A 15,968-nucleotide genomic window follows, 5' to 3' on the forward strand; every position below is an offset into this window, starting at 1 on the left:
CTTTAAAACTATAGGAGGGATGGGTGCCTGGGTGGCTCAGTCAGTTAGGCCTCCGACTTTGGCTCAGGTCAGATCTCACGTTCGTGGGTTCGAGCCCCGCGTCAGGCTCTGTGCTGACAGCTAGCTCAGAGCCTGGAGCCTGCTTCTAGTTCTGTGTCTCCTTCTCTCTCTGCCCCTCCCCCTCTCATGCTCTATCTCTCTCTGTATCAAACAGAAATAAAATATTAAAAAAAAAACTATAGGAGGGATGGGTGCCTGGGTGGCTCAGTGGGTTGAGTCCAACTTTGGCTCAGGTCATGATCTTGCAGTTTGTGGGTTCGAGCCCTGCATCAGGCTCTGTGCTGACAGCTCAGAGCCTGGAGCCTGCTTCAGATTCTGTCTCCCTCTCTCTCTGCCCCTCCCCGGCTCGTGCTCGGTCCCTCTCTCTCAAAAATAAACATTAAAAAAAAACTGTAGGAGGGAAAAGAAGATCTCTTCCCCTTTCTCCTCCTGGGATCTCCAGCTGGGGCACTGTCTGACAAAAGATTTGTGTTGGTTTCTTTTCTCTCTTTAAAAAATTTAAAATTTACTGACATGCAAATGACACATACCCTTATATTAGTTTCAGGTGTACAACAAAGGGACTGACAAACAAGTTTATTAACTTCTGTGTACCATGCACCTAGCATGGATCAAATACCCACAGATGAGTAAGTGCAAGGGGTGGCTAGAACTCAGGCCATATGCCTAACTTAGTGGGGGAGAGGGACGAGGAGGGAGGGCAGTTAGGGGAAAGCAAATGACTTCTGAGGAAAATAAAGGGAACATGGAACAGATGGGAGACCTGCTGGCCTCTGTCTGGTTGGTGGCCTCTGTCCGGGTGTGGGGTGTGGCACCAGATTTCTGGTCTCCCATCAGAGATTAGAGTTAAGTTACTCTCCGGAGGGGATTTATGACAAATTCTTTCGAGAGGCTCCACTTTTAGGTCTGATAAGGCATTTCAGGAACTCAAATGCCTTCAGCATTTGAAATGAATTCTTAGGCACATGCGAAGTGGCATATTTTGGGGTGGCACATCCTCAACACTTCCAAGTAAAACAATTGTCTGTGAGTTGGTATCACCTCTAGCACAGTGCCAAGCACGGAATATGTTTTTCAGAGAATGTGTATTTAGGAAAGGATTGCAGAGTTGCAAAATAGCCTAGCCAAGGACCATTAAAGGCAACAGATATATAAAACCGGAATGCTCTCCAAGATCTCCTGGACAACACCCAGTATTACAGGAAGGGGATCCAGCAACCTATGAGACTCGTCTTTTGCAATTTGTCCTTTAATAAAATACTGCTTTTTATTAGCAAAAAAAAAAAAGAGACCATTAATCTGAGTGTCATTCACAGGGTATGTGTCATGAAGAGTTAACATTGATTCTGAGTTTACAAGAATGAATGGGAGTTCTGTATGTGGAGAGATGGAGAAAAGGGAGTTTATATGTGGGAAAATGCAGTTGGCAAAGGCATTGAGTACAAAGAAAGCATAACCTATATTAAAGAAGGGAGACGATGTTTTCTGACAGTACCTAGGCATGGGAGGTGGACGAAACAGGAAAGGAGACTGGGAAGGGAAAGCAGAGGTCACTGTGAGGACTAGAGACTGAATCTCATCATCATTCAGAGGTGGTGGGGAGCCACTGAGGGGTTTTGAGCTGGAAAAGAGCTGATGTGAGTTTAACATTAACTTGGCATCCAGTTTATATTGTTATGGAGGCTAGGCAGGAGGGGGTAGAAATACACGGCAGCCACGCAGCTGGAAATAGGAAACTGGGGCCCAAAACTATGTTGGCATAGAGATATGAGAATGGTCACAACGGTAGTGCTGGTTGAAATGAGTGGGCAAAGTTGAATACTGAAAATGTCTTGTTTGTTTATTTATTTAAGAGAGGAGCACACATGCGAGTGGGGGGGGGTAGAGCAGAGGGAGAGCAAGAGAGAAAATCCCAAGTAGGCTCCACACCCAGAGCACAAAGTGGGACTCAATCCCATGTCCCTGGGATCATGACCTAAGCCAACAAGAATCGGGCACCTCAACCAACCGAGTCACCCAGGCACCCTGAAAATGTCTTAAGTTTATTATCAGTTACAGTGTCTACCTTTACTTTTCTCTTACTTTCTTGTCCCTAATATGTCCCCCACAAGACTATGAGGGCCTCAGGGTACGAACTGGTGTCTTATTCTTGCTTGATTTCCGGGACCCAGCACAGTACCCTGCCATGAGGGCACAGTAAATGATTGATGAAAAAGAGCAGAAAAAGAGCATGCAGAGAAAAGAGAGAACACATTTCTCAGAAAGATGGTGAAGGTAAAATAGATGATACTGAAGAGTTTTAATGTAATGGAGAGAGAACTGATGGACATTTTCTTGGATGGCTTTGGATCTTTTCAGGAAAGTATTTGAGGGCTGAGGGTAGGGTTAAGGGCTTCAGCGGAGTGAAACAATTTGAACAGCTGCAGCCAGAAATGTGCTTGGGAGACTCCCCCTGCATGCATGTCTGTTTTTAGTGCCATCTGTGTATCTGGAATGCTCCTCTGTATCTGGAATGCTCCCTGCAGCCCGATTCTCTAGCCTCTATTATCCCTTATTTCATCTACTTATCTTTCAAAGCCTGACTCCCATGCCTTCAACTTTTCTGGGACATTCTCTCTGATAAGATTTCAAGTCAAGTAATCCTTTTTCTATGTTTATACTTCTCTCCTTATTAATCCCTTTAGGTTACAAATCACTTGAACACAGGAAGAGGGTTTGAGTCCTCTGAATAGCACCCCCCTGACCTGATGGGAAGCAGTCATTCCAAAAATGTTTGCTGACATTCGAAATCAAATGAGTTTAAGAATATGATTGTTGAGTGGTAGGAAGGGCAAAGCTGAAGTTAGAGGGCTTGCAGTCTTGGCGGACTAGATCATAGATCAGCATGACTAACAGGGGTGAGATGAAGAAAGAGCAGAGCCCAGGAAGGATTCACTAGGCTGTGATGCAGGCAGATGACACTTCACTACAACTTTTTTCTTTTTTTTTGCTAGAGAGATCTAAACTTTGGTGTCCCTGCCTGGAAAAACAAAGACATGATGTTCATATATATTTTATGTAAGGAAGGGATAGAATTTTCTTTCCACCCGACTTCCTCTTACTGGCAGTGAAGTTCGCCAAAGGAAAGCCAAACAATGAAGTCTTCAGTATCAGACTTGAATTTAAGTATTGACTCCTACTCTTTAACTCCTCCAAACCCTTTGGCTGGACTCTAATCTTTTGCACTTTTTTGTAAGGTTTGGTTTTGAGAGAGAGGGTTACGAGGGGGGAAACAGGGGATCCCAAACAGGCTCTGTGCTGACAGCAGAGAGCCCAATGTGGGGCTCAAACTCACAAACCGTGATATGACCTGAGCTGAAATCAAGAGCCGGACACTTAACCGACTGAGCCACCCAGGAGCCCCTGGACTCTAAACTGTAAGAATAAAACAGATTGGTTTTGTAGTGTCACTTTTCCTTCATTTATAAACTTTCTGGAAGAGCAGTTGATGAATGGAGTATGGCCACAGGAAGTGGCTGAGAGGCATACCAGGACAATGAACTAAATGGCCTTAGGCAGCGATGTTCAAATCCCAGTTCTGCTACTTGTCTGTGAAATGGGGATCATGACTACAGTGTCCCCCTCTTCCCTGTGTGGGCTATGTCCCAAACCCCCCAGTGGATGCCTGAAACCATGAATAATGCCAAATCCTATCTATACTTTGTTTCTTCCTATACATACATACCTATGATAGCATTTAACTTATAAACTAGGCACAGTAAGAAATTAACAACCATTAATAAAATAACTAATAATAAAATGATCTGAAAGTTACACGAACATGGTTTTTCTCTCCCCCTCTCAAATCGTATTGTACCATACCCATCCTCCTTCTTGTGATGATGTGGGATGACAGAGAGTCTCTGTCGTGAGATGGACAAGGAGGAGGACACAGGCATTGTGATACAGTGTTAGCTACTATTGGCCTTCTGACAGTATGTCAGGAGGATCATCTGCTTCCAGACCTTGGGTAACTGAAACCTAGAAAGTGAAACCACAGATAAGGAGCGGGGAGCTACTTAACTTGCAAAAATTGTGTAAGAAATAAGCTAGATATAAAAGTACCCAGCACAAGGAGTGTTGTATATTTTTCACATTTTTTAAATGTTTATTTTTGAGAGAGAGAGAGAGACAGAGCACAAGTTGGGGAGCGGCACAGAGAAAGAGAGAGAGGGAGACACGGAATCTGAAGCAGGCTCTAGGTTCTGCACTGGAGCTCCAATGCAGGGCTTGAACCCATGAACCATGAGATCGTGACCTGAGCTGAAGTTGGACACTTAACCGACTGAGCCACCCAGGCGCCCCGAGTATTGTGTATTTTGAATAGCTCACATGTAGGTGGTAGATAATGCAAAAGTTAGGAAGTCTCCTTCCCATCCCATTCTGCCAGTTCTCCTCACAGACAACTCTTGATACCATTATATACTTACTGTGTGTTACCTTCCTTCCTTGGCTTAGCTGCGTGATTTTGTAACAAGTAACTCAAGTTTAAAATTCCTTACCTATAACATGAAATGGTTCTGAGCATTTAATGGAAGTTATTACTTGGTAATTAAAACGTACACAAATATGAAGTATTACTATTTTGGGAAAAGGAGAAGCAAGGCCTGGAGAAACATATTGTATGTACTTTTAACTTCCTTTAGAACAGAGGTCTCTTGGACCCTTAGGATCAGCCCCTGGCCTGACTGCATTGTTCCACTAGGAGTATTCTCATTCTTCTCTTTTTTTTTTTTAATGTTTTATTTATTTTTGATACAGAGACAGAGCATGAGAGGGGGAGGGGGCAGAGAGAGAAGGAGACACAGAATCGGAAGCAGGCTCCAGGCTCTGAGCTAGCTGTCAGCACAGAGCCTGACGCGGGGCTCGAACCCACGAACGTGAGATCTGACCTGAGCCGAAGCCGGAGGCTTAACCGACTGAGCCACCCAGGCGCCCCTCTCATTCTTCTCTTGACATCAGCAAGAGAGGAAGGGTGAGGGCAACACGGCTTGACTCGGCCTTGCTCTGCCCCACAGGTGATCACTTACTCCAGCCGTCATGTCTACAGTAACTTGACTGAGGAACAGAAGGGCCGAGTGGCCTTCGCTTCCAATTTTCTGGCAGGAGATGCCTCCCTACAGATTGAACCTCTGAAGCCCAGTGATGAGGGCCGGTACACCTGCAAGGTGAAGAATTCAGGGCGCTATGTGTGGAGTCATGTCATCTTAAAAGTCTTAGGTAAGACAGTGGCAAGGCAGACGCCTGTATCTCATTAAAGAGGTCTCCATGAGGAATAGTCAAATGCATCATGGTGGTCTGAAACTTTTTGATACCCTGTATTATATATTCAGAGATCAGCTTGTCCAGGTCCAAGAAAGAAGTATGCATGCTCTAATAGTCTTTGCTCTATATTTTAGATGCAATAAAAGAACTATCACCCTCACTTTTCCATGGTGGTGCCTTATAAAATTTAAATATCCTTTAATGTTTTAAGTGGTATTCAAGTATTTAACTTAAACCTCTCAGATATGATTCAACTCCATTTCTGGTTTCTGACATAAAATAGAGTTCTATTTAATTGCTTCCAAGTTAATGGACTTCTATCCCTGGTTCGGTATCAGTAAAAATCACACTCAACTTCCCTAAATTTTTTTTTGTCTATTTCTGAGAGAGAGAGCACGAGCAAGTGAGCGTGCATGCACAGGGAAGGGGCAGAGAGGTAGACACAGAATCCAGGGGAGGGAGACACAGCTCTAGGCTCTGAGTTGTCAGCACAGAGCTCAATACGGGGCTCAAACTCGTGAACTGCGATATCATAACCTGAGTTGAAGTCAGATGCCCAACTGACTGAGCCACCCAGATTCCCCTCCTAAAATTTCAAATTAAAGAACAGTGATGAGGGGTGCCTGGATGGCTCAGTTGGTTAGGTGGCCAACTTCAGCTCAGATCACGATCCCATAGTCCGTGGGTTCGAGCCCCGAATCGGGCTCTGTGCTGACAGCTCAGAGCCTGGAGCCTGCTTCAGGTTCGGTGTCTCCCTCTTTCTGCGCCTCCCCTGCTCATGCTCTCTCTCTCAAAATAAAATAAAGACATAAAATAATTATATTTAAAAATAAGGAAAGAAAGAAAGAACAGTGATGAGAAGTGATTTGAGAAGTGATGAGGAGGTTTCTGAGGGAGCCTCTGGAAATTACAACAGCACCACTGGAAGCAGCCGGAATTGTATGTGTGTGTGCAGGGGATGGAGGTGGGGTGTAAAGCATAGTTAGGTAGCAAAAGGCTACTGAATCCCCACCCTAAAGTTGACCATAACAGATGGCCAGCTAGAGAAACAACTCAACAGGACACAGTTTTTCCACAGTCGATCTTTGAAGCTTGTTTCTTTCTGCCAGTGAGACCATCAAAGCCCAAATGTGAGCTGGAAGGAGAGCTGACAGAAGGAAGTGACGTGACTCTGCAGTGTGAGTCAGCCTCTGGCACAAAACCCATCATATATTACTGGCAGCGAATCCGGGAGAAGGAGGGAGAGGATGAGCGTCTTCCTGCCAGGTCCAGGATTGGTAAGTGATCTTCCCAGCAGTCTGCTGAGACAACAGAATGGTACTCCAGCCGTGATTTCTAAATCTGGGTTTGTCAGCAACTCACCACGTGACCTTGAGTACACTGCCAAATCTCTTTGAGCTCCTGCTTTTCATCGTCAACTGGGTCAGAAAAAAAAAACCCATCCTTTCCTTCCTCAAATGGCACATAAATGCGGCAGAAGAAATTCGGAAGAAATGTACTGCATATCCATTGTATCTAAATTATTGTGTTTAGTGTCTCTTACACATTCACAGTCTTGTAACTCTTGCAGATGTACCATTTAGAACATTCACCTTTGCGTATTTCAAAAAATCTATCATCTTGTCCTCACCAAACTATATTAGAGAATCTTCGGTCAATGATGTGAAGTAAACAATAAAGAGACCCTGTCACTATGGGGATTACAGTCCTTCCTTCTGCTTATATAGACTACAATAACCCTGGACGCGTTCTGCTGCAGAATCTCACCATGTCCTCCTCTGGGCTCTACCAGTGCACAGCAGGCAATGAGGCCGGGAAGGAAAGCTGTGTGGTGCGGGTGACCGTACAGTGTAAGTATCCAGCCGGTTTGTTGTTGTTTCCGCATTGCAGTTCAGCATAAAACACTTTTAATCACAAGTAAGAGTACGGTCAAAGTAAAAATCTTTATTTCCAGAAGGACATGGCGATCACGAAAATAACCTCGGTAGTTGCAATGACCTTCAATGCGTTGTAGCTAGCTATATTTACAAACGTGTAAATCTGTCAGCTCCAAAGAGAAATTTATTATACACAGGAGGGGATCCAATGATCCCAGATTTCCTTTACAAAAGGAAATTTCCCTTATAAATGGGGAACTAGGACTTTGTTTTTAGAACTTCTCCTGTGTCTGCGGTTTCTCAAAAATAATCAGATTAAGGGGGCATCTGGCTGGCTCAGTTAGTAGAGCAGAGGACTTGACTCTTGGTCTCAGGGCTGTGAGTTCAAGCCCCACACTGGGTGTGGAGCCTACTTAAAAAAAAATCAGCTCAAAACAGGCCTAATGGCAAAGAGGCATATTTTGGGGTGGCATATTCTGCGACCTTTCAATATCAAGGACAGTCATACACCAAAGGTAAATGGGAAACTCCAGAAGATAGAAAGATCTGGAAACACCCATCCTGTCCAGGATTTATGTTTGTTTTGTGTGTGTGTTTAAGTAAATTCTACTCCCAATATGGGGCTCAAACTCACAACCCCAAGATCAAGAGTCTCCAAATCAAGAGTTGTATGTTCTACTAGCTAAGCCAGCCAGGCGCCCCGAGGGCTCTTGTTTTTTAAGTTCAAGTATTTCCTAGCTTATATTTGGTTTTACTTCTGCTTTTGTTTCTGAGAAAATAGATGTACAAAGCATCGGCATGATTGCAGGAGCGGTGACAGGCATGGTGGCTGGAGCCCTGCTGATTTTCCTCCTGGTATGGCTACTGATTCGAAGGAAAGACAAAGAGAGATATGAGGAAGAGGACAGACCTAATGAAATTCGGTAAACCTCCCTCCAAAATCCCTTCTACTAGGCTTCCTTTCCACCTGCATACTGGCCAGCCAACATACATGCCCATTTTCTCTTAACTGTGGATCTGTTAAAAGGATTTTTTTCTGGTAGGTAAGGAATTCCAGCCTAGAGACAGAAAGCAAGTTTACCTTGCCTTTATTGTGAAACTATCCATCCTCAACTGATAATTAAAAGGTCAACTTTACTTACTTCTGATTCACTTCCACTTATAAAAGGCCTACAATAAAGAATGGGCATAACCCATGGACCATGAAAGGGTTCACGTAGACAAAACCCAAATCAATCTCAGTGGTTGTGTGTACCCTCGCAGAGTAATAGGGAGGGCTAACAAAACATCATTTGCTAATCCAACCCCTAAGTCTCAGCGACTGCAGAAGTCCCTCTGTCCCTAACTGGCTGCCTTCCGGTGGTATAATGTGAAGCTTACAGCGTGAGAAAATGTATCGGGAAGCCTCAGAAGGAAGCAACCATAGTGGAAGGTATCATAGTCCTGCCGGTATTAAAGTGTCCCCTTGCTGTGTTTTCCTCTTCAGGGAAGATGCAGAAGCCCCCAAAGCCCGCCTGGTGAAACCCAGCTCCTCCTCCTCAGGCTCCCGGAGCTCCCGCTCCGGCTCGTCCTCCACGCGCTCCACAGCAAATAGTGCCTCACGCAGCCAGCGGACACTGTCGACCGAAGCAGCACCGCAGCCGGGGCTGGCCGCCCCTGCCTACAGCCTGGTGGGGCCAGCGAGGAGAGGTTCTGAACCAAAGAAAGTGCACCACGCTACCCTGACCAAAGCAGAACCACACCCAGCATGATCCCCAGCCAGCGCAGAGCCTTCCAAACTGCCTGAATTAGGGTGGCCTTGACTCCCATGCTTTCCTTGGAGTCAGGATTTTAGGACTCTAGTCATTGAAGCTCAGTCACCAGCCACACAACCCCCTCAAAGCAGATGACTCATCATTTAAGTAGCAATGAGCGTTGCATGGAACAGATTGAAATGAGTGCTTTCTTTCTAGGACACACTGAACGAGAAACAGGATATAAACTGATCATCTCCAAAACGGCATCTCATGGCGCCTTGAGACCAGAGTGGGGAAAAGTGGGGGTCCAAATCTGTGTGTTTGTTGGCCAGGACCTGGGATGGAAGAGGTTGGGGAAAGGGAAACGGAACACACTTAAAAATTCTCACCGGAAATGTTTTGTATCAATACTCTGATTCACCATAGTCAAGGAGAAAGGAGGTGTTGTTCATAAATTTTCTATGCATTTCTGCAAACCTACTGGATTATTGTGATTATTCAGAGTCAAGTGGAACACAGAGCCTTATATTACACCTAACTGTACCATGTACTGGGCATATCACTTCTGAGAAATTCAAAAAAGGAAGTAACGGTTCTTATGACCTGACTTCATTTACCATAAGGTCTGGATGTTAATTTCACAAGGCACTGAGCTCGCGGGAGGAGCAGAATGATTTGAGTTTCTCCCACTCTATCCACTACTAATCTCCCTACTTATAGTAAACTGTAGGAGACCTAAGGGAGGAATTCAAAACGTGTGACAAGGGACTGTGAAAACCTTTCCATCTTAGTCATGTTCAGAGGGTCACTGCAGGTATCAGAGATACCTACTGGAACAGCTGTGGACTTTCCCTCCAATCTGAGATCTCTAAGGACTTTCCTGCCGGGTAGCTCTGAAGCAAGGAGACATTCACTATGTGTCATTTGACAATGTTCTTAGAAGTCTTCTAAAGCAAAAGAGCTCTTTCAGAGAGGCTGAACGATATCTGACGTATGACTGCATTCTCCTCTGAGAACATATGGAATCAGAATTTCAAACTGACTAGACTAGAAAGGGAGCTTAGATCGGTTTTCTCTTAATACGTTGTAACATGTCAAGAAGAGGTATAAAGAAGTTTACTATTACACCGAACTTGGAGCTCCCTTCATTTCTTTTCATTTTAGGACAAGGATGTGATCCTGGGACTTTTGATAATTCTAGGCCTTAAATTTTCAAAAAGATCAAGGATTACCAATGTTCCCTGATGGCACTGCAAGTACATCATGACCATTCCCTCCTGAGAGACTGACACAAGAGAAATTTGGTCATTTCCCAGCTTAGCCTCTGAGGATGTCTGGGTGTGGGCTGGAAGGAAAGGGAACTGTATTTAAGGATGAGATGGTGAGGATAACTAGCAGGTGGCAGGACACGGCTGGGTTAGTGACTGCTCACCTTTAAACTGTTACCATCTTGGAAACAACATAAATGATTTGCCAGGGTCACCATCAGAAGAGTTGATTCATGGAAAAAAGGTGTGTGAGAAATAACAAGGAAGCAGCAGCCTCCGATACGAGAATTTGCCTTTTTAATCCTTCAGACTATTCTATTAGTCAAAACAGATGAACTATTCTGTTAGTCTGATCGTGGGGCAAGAATGGTAGACCTGAGAGAGCACTGAGAGAACCACAGCGCAGATGTCAACAGATCACCACTGGTGCTGCAAAAGATTTATTAAAAGGGCAGCAAGTTGCAAGAAAGAAAAAGTCATGCTGAATTTGGAGATGATAGCATGGCTTCTAAAACGAGAATCATGGGGCGCCGGGGTGGCTCAGTCGATTAAGCTTCCGACTTCGGCTTGGGTCATGATCTCACATTTGTGAGTTCAAGCCCCACGTCGGGCTCTGTGCTGACAGCTCAGAGCCTGGAGCCTGCTTTGGATTCTGTCTCCTTCTCTGTGCCCCTCCCCAACTTACACTCTGCCTCTCTTCCTCTCTCTCAAAAATAAACAAACATAAAATTTTTTTTTAATTAAAAAAAAAGAAAAGAGAATCGGATGCTTAAAGAGAAAAGGTGGATCTGAGATTTTGCCCCATTTCTCTGGTCTTTCACGTCTATGTTTCTCACAATAGAGCCCTCAGATACTGCAAATGCATTTCCTTCTAAGGTTCTTTAAGAAACAGAGGTTCATCCTTGGGTGAAAAGTGTAATCTGAGTTTTATCTTCCTCTTAAAAAAAGGTGGGAGATAAGAGACACTGAGGAACTAATGTTAAGAATGTCTATTAATTCAAGAACGCTGGCATATTTGGAATGTTTCTTATACTAACACGGCCTCATTGTAAGATATTAACTCCCTTCCTTATTCTACTTTTTCATTCTTCTGGTAGTGTGGTAACGAAACACGTCTGCTATGTGATTCTGAGAATTCTCAATCCTAGAGTACCTGAGCCAAACAAGTACACTTCAGAGGCTGTGGCTGTACCAACACAAGCAATTTGCTCTTATCATTATTTCTACCTAAGGTTTCCTGACTATGCCTTGGAAAGCAGGAAATCAGTCCCCTATGCATGATGTGGAGATTTAGATTATTTAAACATGTTAGTTATCAAAAGACCAATACCAGTTGAATATCCAGATTATTTTAGAAATCTAGTCACAGTGGAAATCTACCAAAAAAAAAAAAAATCACAAACAGATACCTAAAATCTGGGAAATTCTAAGGAATTGAAAATTCTGAGATAAGATGTTCATGTTTTAGCAATGATAGTGCACTTCTCTGGGAGTCAGGCTTTTGGGTTCAGATATGGCAAATTCTGGGCTTAAGATAAAGTTTGGAGACGCTACTCATTTCAAACAATATTCCATTAACACTGCAAGTCATTTGATCCTTTAATAGGAAACAAACAAAATGGTAAAATAACTGAAAGGTAAAAGGAAGAATCGTTTGTGGAAGAAGATACCGATGGAATGATGTGAATGTTTAGAGAATAACCATTTCAATAAAATATATAAACCAAACTTAAATTTGGAAAATAATGAAGTTGATGCCTTGCTGTTACACTGTGTAAAAATACATTCCAAACTGCTCTTGCAAAAACAGAATTTTACTTCATTTCTGGTGTTAAACTGTTCATATTTTAACTTCTAAGTTGCCTTGTCATTGAGACTGTATTTGATCACAAAAACCAAATATTTATTACAGACGCATCTGTATGGGCAATTAAAAAATAAATAAGTAAAGGTGATACTGCAGAAGGTGAAGCTCATATACCCTGCACTAGAAATTTGTTCATTACCTTGCTGCCAAAAGTCTGAATATGCTCTATTATTTATTATGTCAGTCACAAATATACCAAGTACTATTTTCTCACGAGGCAAGATGCTAAGTAGTCTTGGAGATACCAAGTTACAGCAGGCAGAGTTACGGCAGGCAGAGTTCCCGCTCATCAGGACTTTATAAAAATAAATAATATTTACTAAGCAAATATCTTATGCCAACGTCAAGGTGCCAACAGAACTACACACTTGGGGGTTCAAATAAATCTCAAAAGTAGTAAACATAAGAGATTCAAATGAATCTGAAAAAAACTACACAGAATTAGGGGAGGTGATATACATGAAGCACTTGGAACATGTGACAGGCTCAGCTATGGGAATCATGACCCCATTCCCCTCAGAAACCCTAGCCCTCCCTCAGACTTCTTCACTGCAGTCCTTGTGCCCCAAACTTTTAATTTTCCATCCTGAATGTGTTTGAAACCTTGTGCATTTAAAGAGGTGGAAACAGGACATTCATTTTATTGACCTTTAAATCCATAAACTGAATCATCAAGTCCTACAAGGTGCTTTGACTAAGAGACAGATCATCTACTCTTTCTTTAATCACTGCTGTTAGGTGGTTTGGTCCTTGTTCCATTTCCCAAAGGTTCAATAGTTAAAATGTTGTAGGTAGTTCAGAGGTTAAAAACTGTGAAATTCAGAGACTGTACTTGATACGTTGAGTGGCAAGAGGATGATTGTAGATACCAAAGAAAATTGAAAGCAGCCTCCCACAGCACACATCTTCCACTTTCTGGAGTTGAAGTTACAGATCTTTCTAGAAAGAAAATTACACTATAATGTAACTAAAAAACAGACCAAAGATTCTGGAATCCAAAGAGCTAGGTTCCACTGGAGTCCAGGCAGCCATTAATCCTACAAATAACATCTCTGAACCTCATTTTTCTCCTCATACTGGATATATAGTTCAGAAAGCTGTTTTGATGATTGAATGATATAACAAATGAAAGTACTTAGCCGTAAAAACATATAGAATTAATATTTAGGGAGGTGGGAAGACATTAAGTATATACCTCCACGGACTCAAGCCAACAATGCCCCCAAAAAGGCACACGTGAAAAGAAAGTCCCTCCTACTTTTGAATCTGTCTGGCTTTATTGGTTTTGACAAGGACAACGTGTCCTCACTGACACCCTTTCTGGAGGGATTGTTTGGAAGGCCTAATTCCAGCCGCAACACTGTTAGATAACCTTTAAAAAAATCTCTTTATCTGCCCATTTACCTATCAAACAAGAGTTATAAGCTGCCCTGCCTGTTTGAAAGAACACACTGGAAAACATATCCTGGTACTGAGAAAGGCTCTGAAAATGACAAGGCCCAAATACCGGCCACCATGCACAATTTAATTCTAAGTACTACTGTTTCCGTGGTCTCGGTTAGTAGTGTCTTCAAGATGCCTCTGCTGATCTCTCGCTCAGTTTTTTAGAAGTCAAAGCAGGAAAGATATTACATCATGTTACTGAAAATAAAAGCAGCTCCGAGAGTCTAAATCAAGGACACGGGGCTACTGGGACCAGGGTTCCTAATGCCGGATTCTCCTACACGGAAAAATCTGGCTACCTTTTCTTTTTCCTTTTTCACAAATAACCGAGAAGTGCGGGCCTTGGGCAAGTGCAGAGGCAGAGCCGAGAAGCCGAATCCGTTCTTGGCGGGAGGTGGGGAGTGGCGGAGTCGCCTGGGCTCAGGGAGGCGGATTTGGCCATTTATCTGGTGGAGGATCGAGGCACCGCTTCCGGCCTTAGTGATTCTGAGAAACCGGATCGCCTCCAACCTCTCTGCCTCTAGGACTGCCGGCCTTCAGCTGCCACGGTGACGGGGGGGTTCTGGGGGCTGGCCTTGCTAAGCTGTCCCTCCCCGCGCCCAAGAGGGGCCAGGCGGCTCCCTCCAGCCCCAGATCTGCGTGCCCCTGAGCAAGTCACCCTAGCAGCGCTAAGGAGTGGGAACCTTCCTCCCGGTTCCTAGAAGGCAGACTTAGCCCAAAGGCACACTAGATACAAAACACGGGGACGTGGAATCCGGGAGGGCCTAAGGGACCGTCTACAACGCCGAAGAGGCGGTTGGGGAAAAGAGAATGAGGACGGAGGAGGAGGGGGGGAGGGGCGCAACAACCTTCGCGGCCATTTTGTCCTCGCTCCACTTCCGTCTTCGCTCCCGGGCAGCCGGGTCCGAACCCCTCCCTTCAGGCCCTGCGCTCGTCCTCCCCCGGTTGCGAGTCGAGCCAGATCGCGGCTAGTGGTGCTGTCATTGGCTGCTTCCAAATTTGCCCGCCCCTCTTCCTCCACCTCCTTCCGTCCCCTCCCGCTAGTGCCCCGTGGGGGCGCATGCGCAGAAGCGGATGCCCCTCTCGCCTCTCCGCCCCCCTCCCCCCGGTCTGGGGTGACTGAGGACTCCCGCGCGCGGGCTCTCTCGGCTCCACCCTCCCTTTCCCCGGGGCCGTTCGGAGAGCGGGGGCGAGAATGAAAGTTCCAGAACGCTGCGGTGAGTGCGTCATCGCAGGGTGGGGTGGGATGGGGGCGGGAGGGGGCGAGGCCCGAGGGTAAAGCCGGCTTAGTCATTGGGGCTCGGAGAGGTGGCCGTGTGCCCATTGGTGGAGGGAGACATGATGGGCAGCCGGCAGGGGTGGTCCCTTTCTGGAAGGTTCTGAGGCAGGGTATAAGAGACAGGGTGGCGGACGGAAACCGGTCTCATTAAACGCGGCGTTAGCTTTCCCGGCAGGTATTTTCTTCGCGAGCCGGGCTCACCCAGAAGGTAAGGTCTTCGTTTTTCTAAGCTTTGGGTGGGTTTTCGGAAACGTGCAGCTCGATGCCCGGCTGATCGGGTTCGGGGCGATCTGATCTGGAGGTTTGAGCATTTTTGTAGATGGTGGGCCTCCAGGCCCCTGCCCGGCTGGGGCGCGCTATTCCCGGAGAGGCGGCGGGCCCGGGCTGCCGGCAAGCGGGGCTTGAGCCGCAGGCCGTGGTGGCTGCTGCCGCACGGTCAGGGCGGTGCCCGCTCTGCGGACTGGGCGGCGGCCTCATCTGCCAGCTCCGGAGCCGACCTTTCCTAGGTCCATAGAAGAGGAAGCGGCTTTTGGCACGGGCCCGACGTGGGGGGAGGGGTTTCTGAGCACGCCACGCGGGCCGTATTGTGTTGGTTTCCGACCACGGGTAGCGGGGAATGGTGGGGGGGGCGGGTGGAGAAGATGGAGCCCTGGGTCCAGACCACGTGCTCTGCACTGTCGCAGATTCTCCGGGCTGGTGCTTGCTTGGTTCAAGCCCGGACGCCGCCGCGGTTGGCACGGCAACCCCGACTGCAGAATTTTTTTTTTTCTGGCTCTCCCATGTGGTTTCATCTAAGGGCAGTGTTGGTGGGGGAGGCGCTAAGGGTAATCTTTGTGCCAAAGGGCTTCTACCTGATAGTTTGACTAGCAGTAAGCGTTTCCAGGTGTTGGGGGTTATTTTTTTTGTTATTCAAACCATGGGCATTTTTTTCTTCCAGCAACTATGTCTAAGGGACCTGCAGTTGGCATTGATCTTGGCACCACCTACTCCTGTGTGGGTGTCTTCCAGCATGGGAAAGTGGAAATAATTGCCAACGATCAAGGAAACCGAACCACCCCAAGTTATGTCGCCTTTACGGACACCGAACGATTGATCGGTGATGCTGCAAAGAATCAAGTTGCAATGAACCCCACC

General features: G+C 45.6%; 2 protein-coding genes and 1 long non-coding RNA gene across 3 annotated transcripts in view; 2 read left to right on the plus strand and 1 right to left on the minus strand.

Moving 5' to 3' along the window:
• Positions 1–10,109, plus strand: part of CLMP (CXADR like membrane protein) — a 93,438-nt gene extending 83,329 nt beyond the window's left edge. The window contains 6 exon segments of the mRNA XM_029914564.1: positions 5,118–5,319; positions 6,474–6,641; positions 7,092–7,214; positions 8,023–8,164; positions 8,728–8,972; positions 8,975–10,109. Of these exon segments, the coding sequence (XP_029770424.1) occupies positions 5,118–5,319; positions 6,474–6,641; positions 7,092–7,214; positions 8,023–8,164; positions 8,728–8,972; positions 8,975–9,027 (933 nt within the window). The 3' untranslated portion in view covers positions 9,028–10,109.
• Positions 10,110–12,723: 2,614 nt separating this feature from the next.
• Positions 12,724–14,565, minus strand: LOC115272341. Its single transcript, XR_003900377.1, has 2 exons — positions 14,404–14,565; positions 12,724–13,051 (listed from the first exon to the last, which is right to left on the minus strand). It is a non-coding gene; the product is annotated as an uncharacterized LOC115272341 (long non-coding RNA).
• A 370-nt stretch (positions 14,566–14,935) lies between these two features.
• The window catches only part of LOC115272666 (heat shock cognate 71 kDa protein), a 3,289-nt gene continuing 2,256 nt past the window's right edge, over positions 14,936–15,968 (plus strand). The window contains exons 1-2 of the mRNA XM_029915672.1: positions 14,936–15,042; positions 15,772–15,968. Of these exons, the coding sequence (XP_029771532.1) occupies positions 15,777–15,968 (192 nt within the window). The 5' untranslated portion in view covers positions 14,936–15,042; positions 15,772–15,776. The remainder of the gene's footprint in view (positions 15,043–15,771) is intronic.

The sequence above is a fragment of the Suricata suricatta genome, chromosome 11 (assembly GCF_006229205.1).
Source record: "Suricata suricatta isolate VVHF042 chromosome 11, meerkat_22Aug2017_6uvM2_HiC, whole genome shotgun sequence".
Classification (NCBI taxonomy): domain Eukaryota; kingdom Metazoa; phylum Chordata; class Mammalia; order Carnivora; family Herpestidae; genus Suricata; species Suricata suricatta.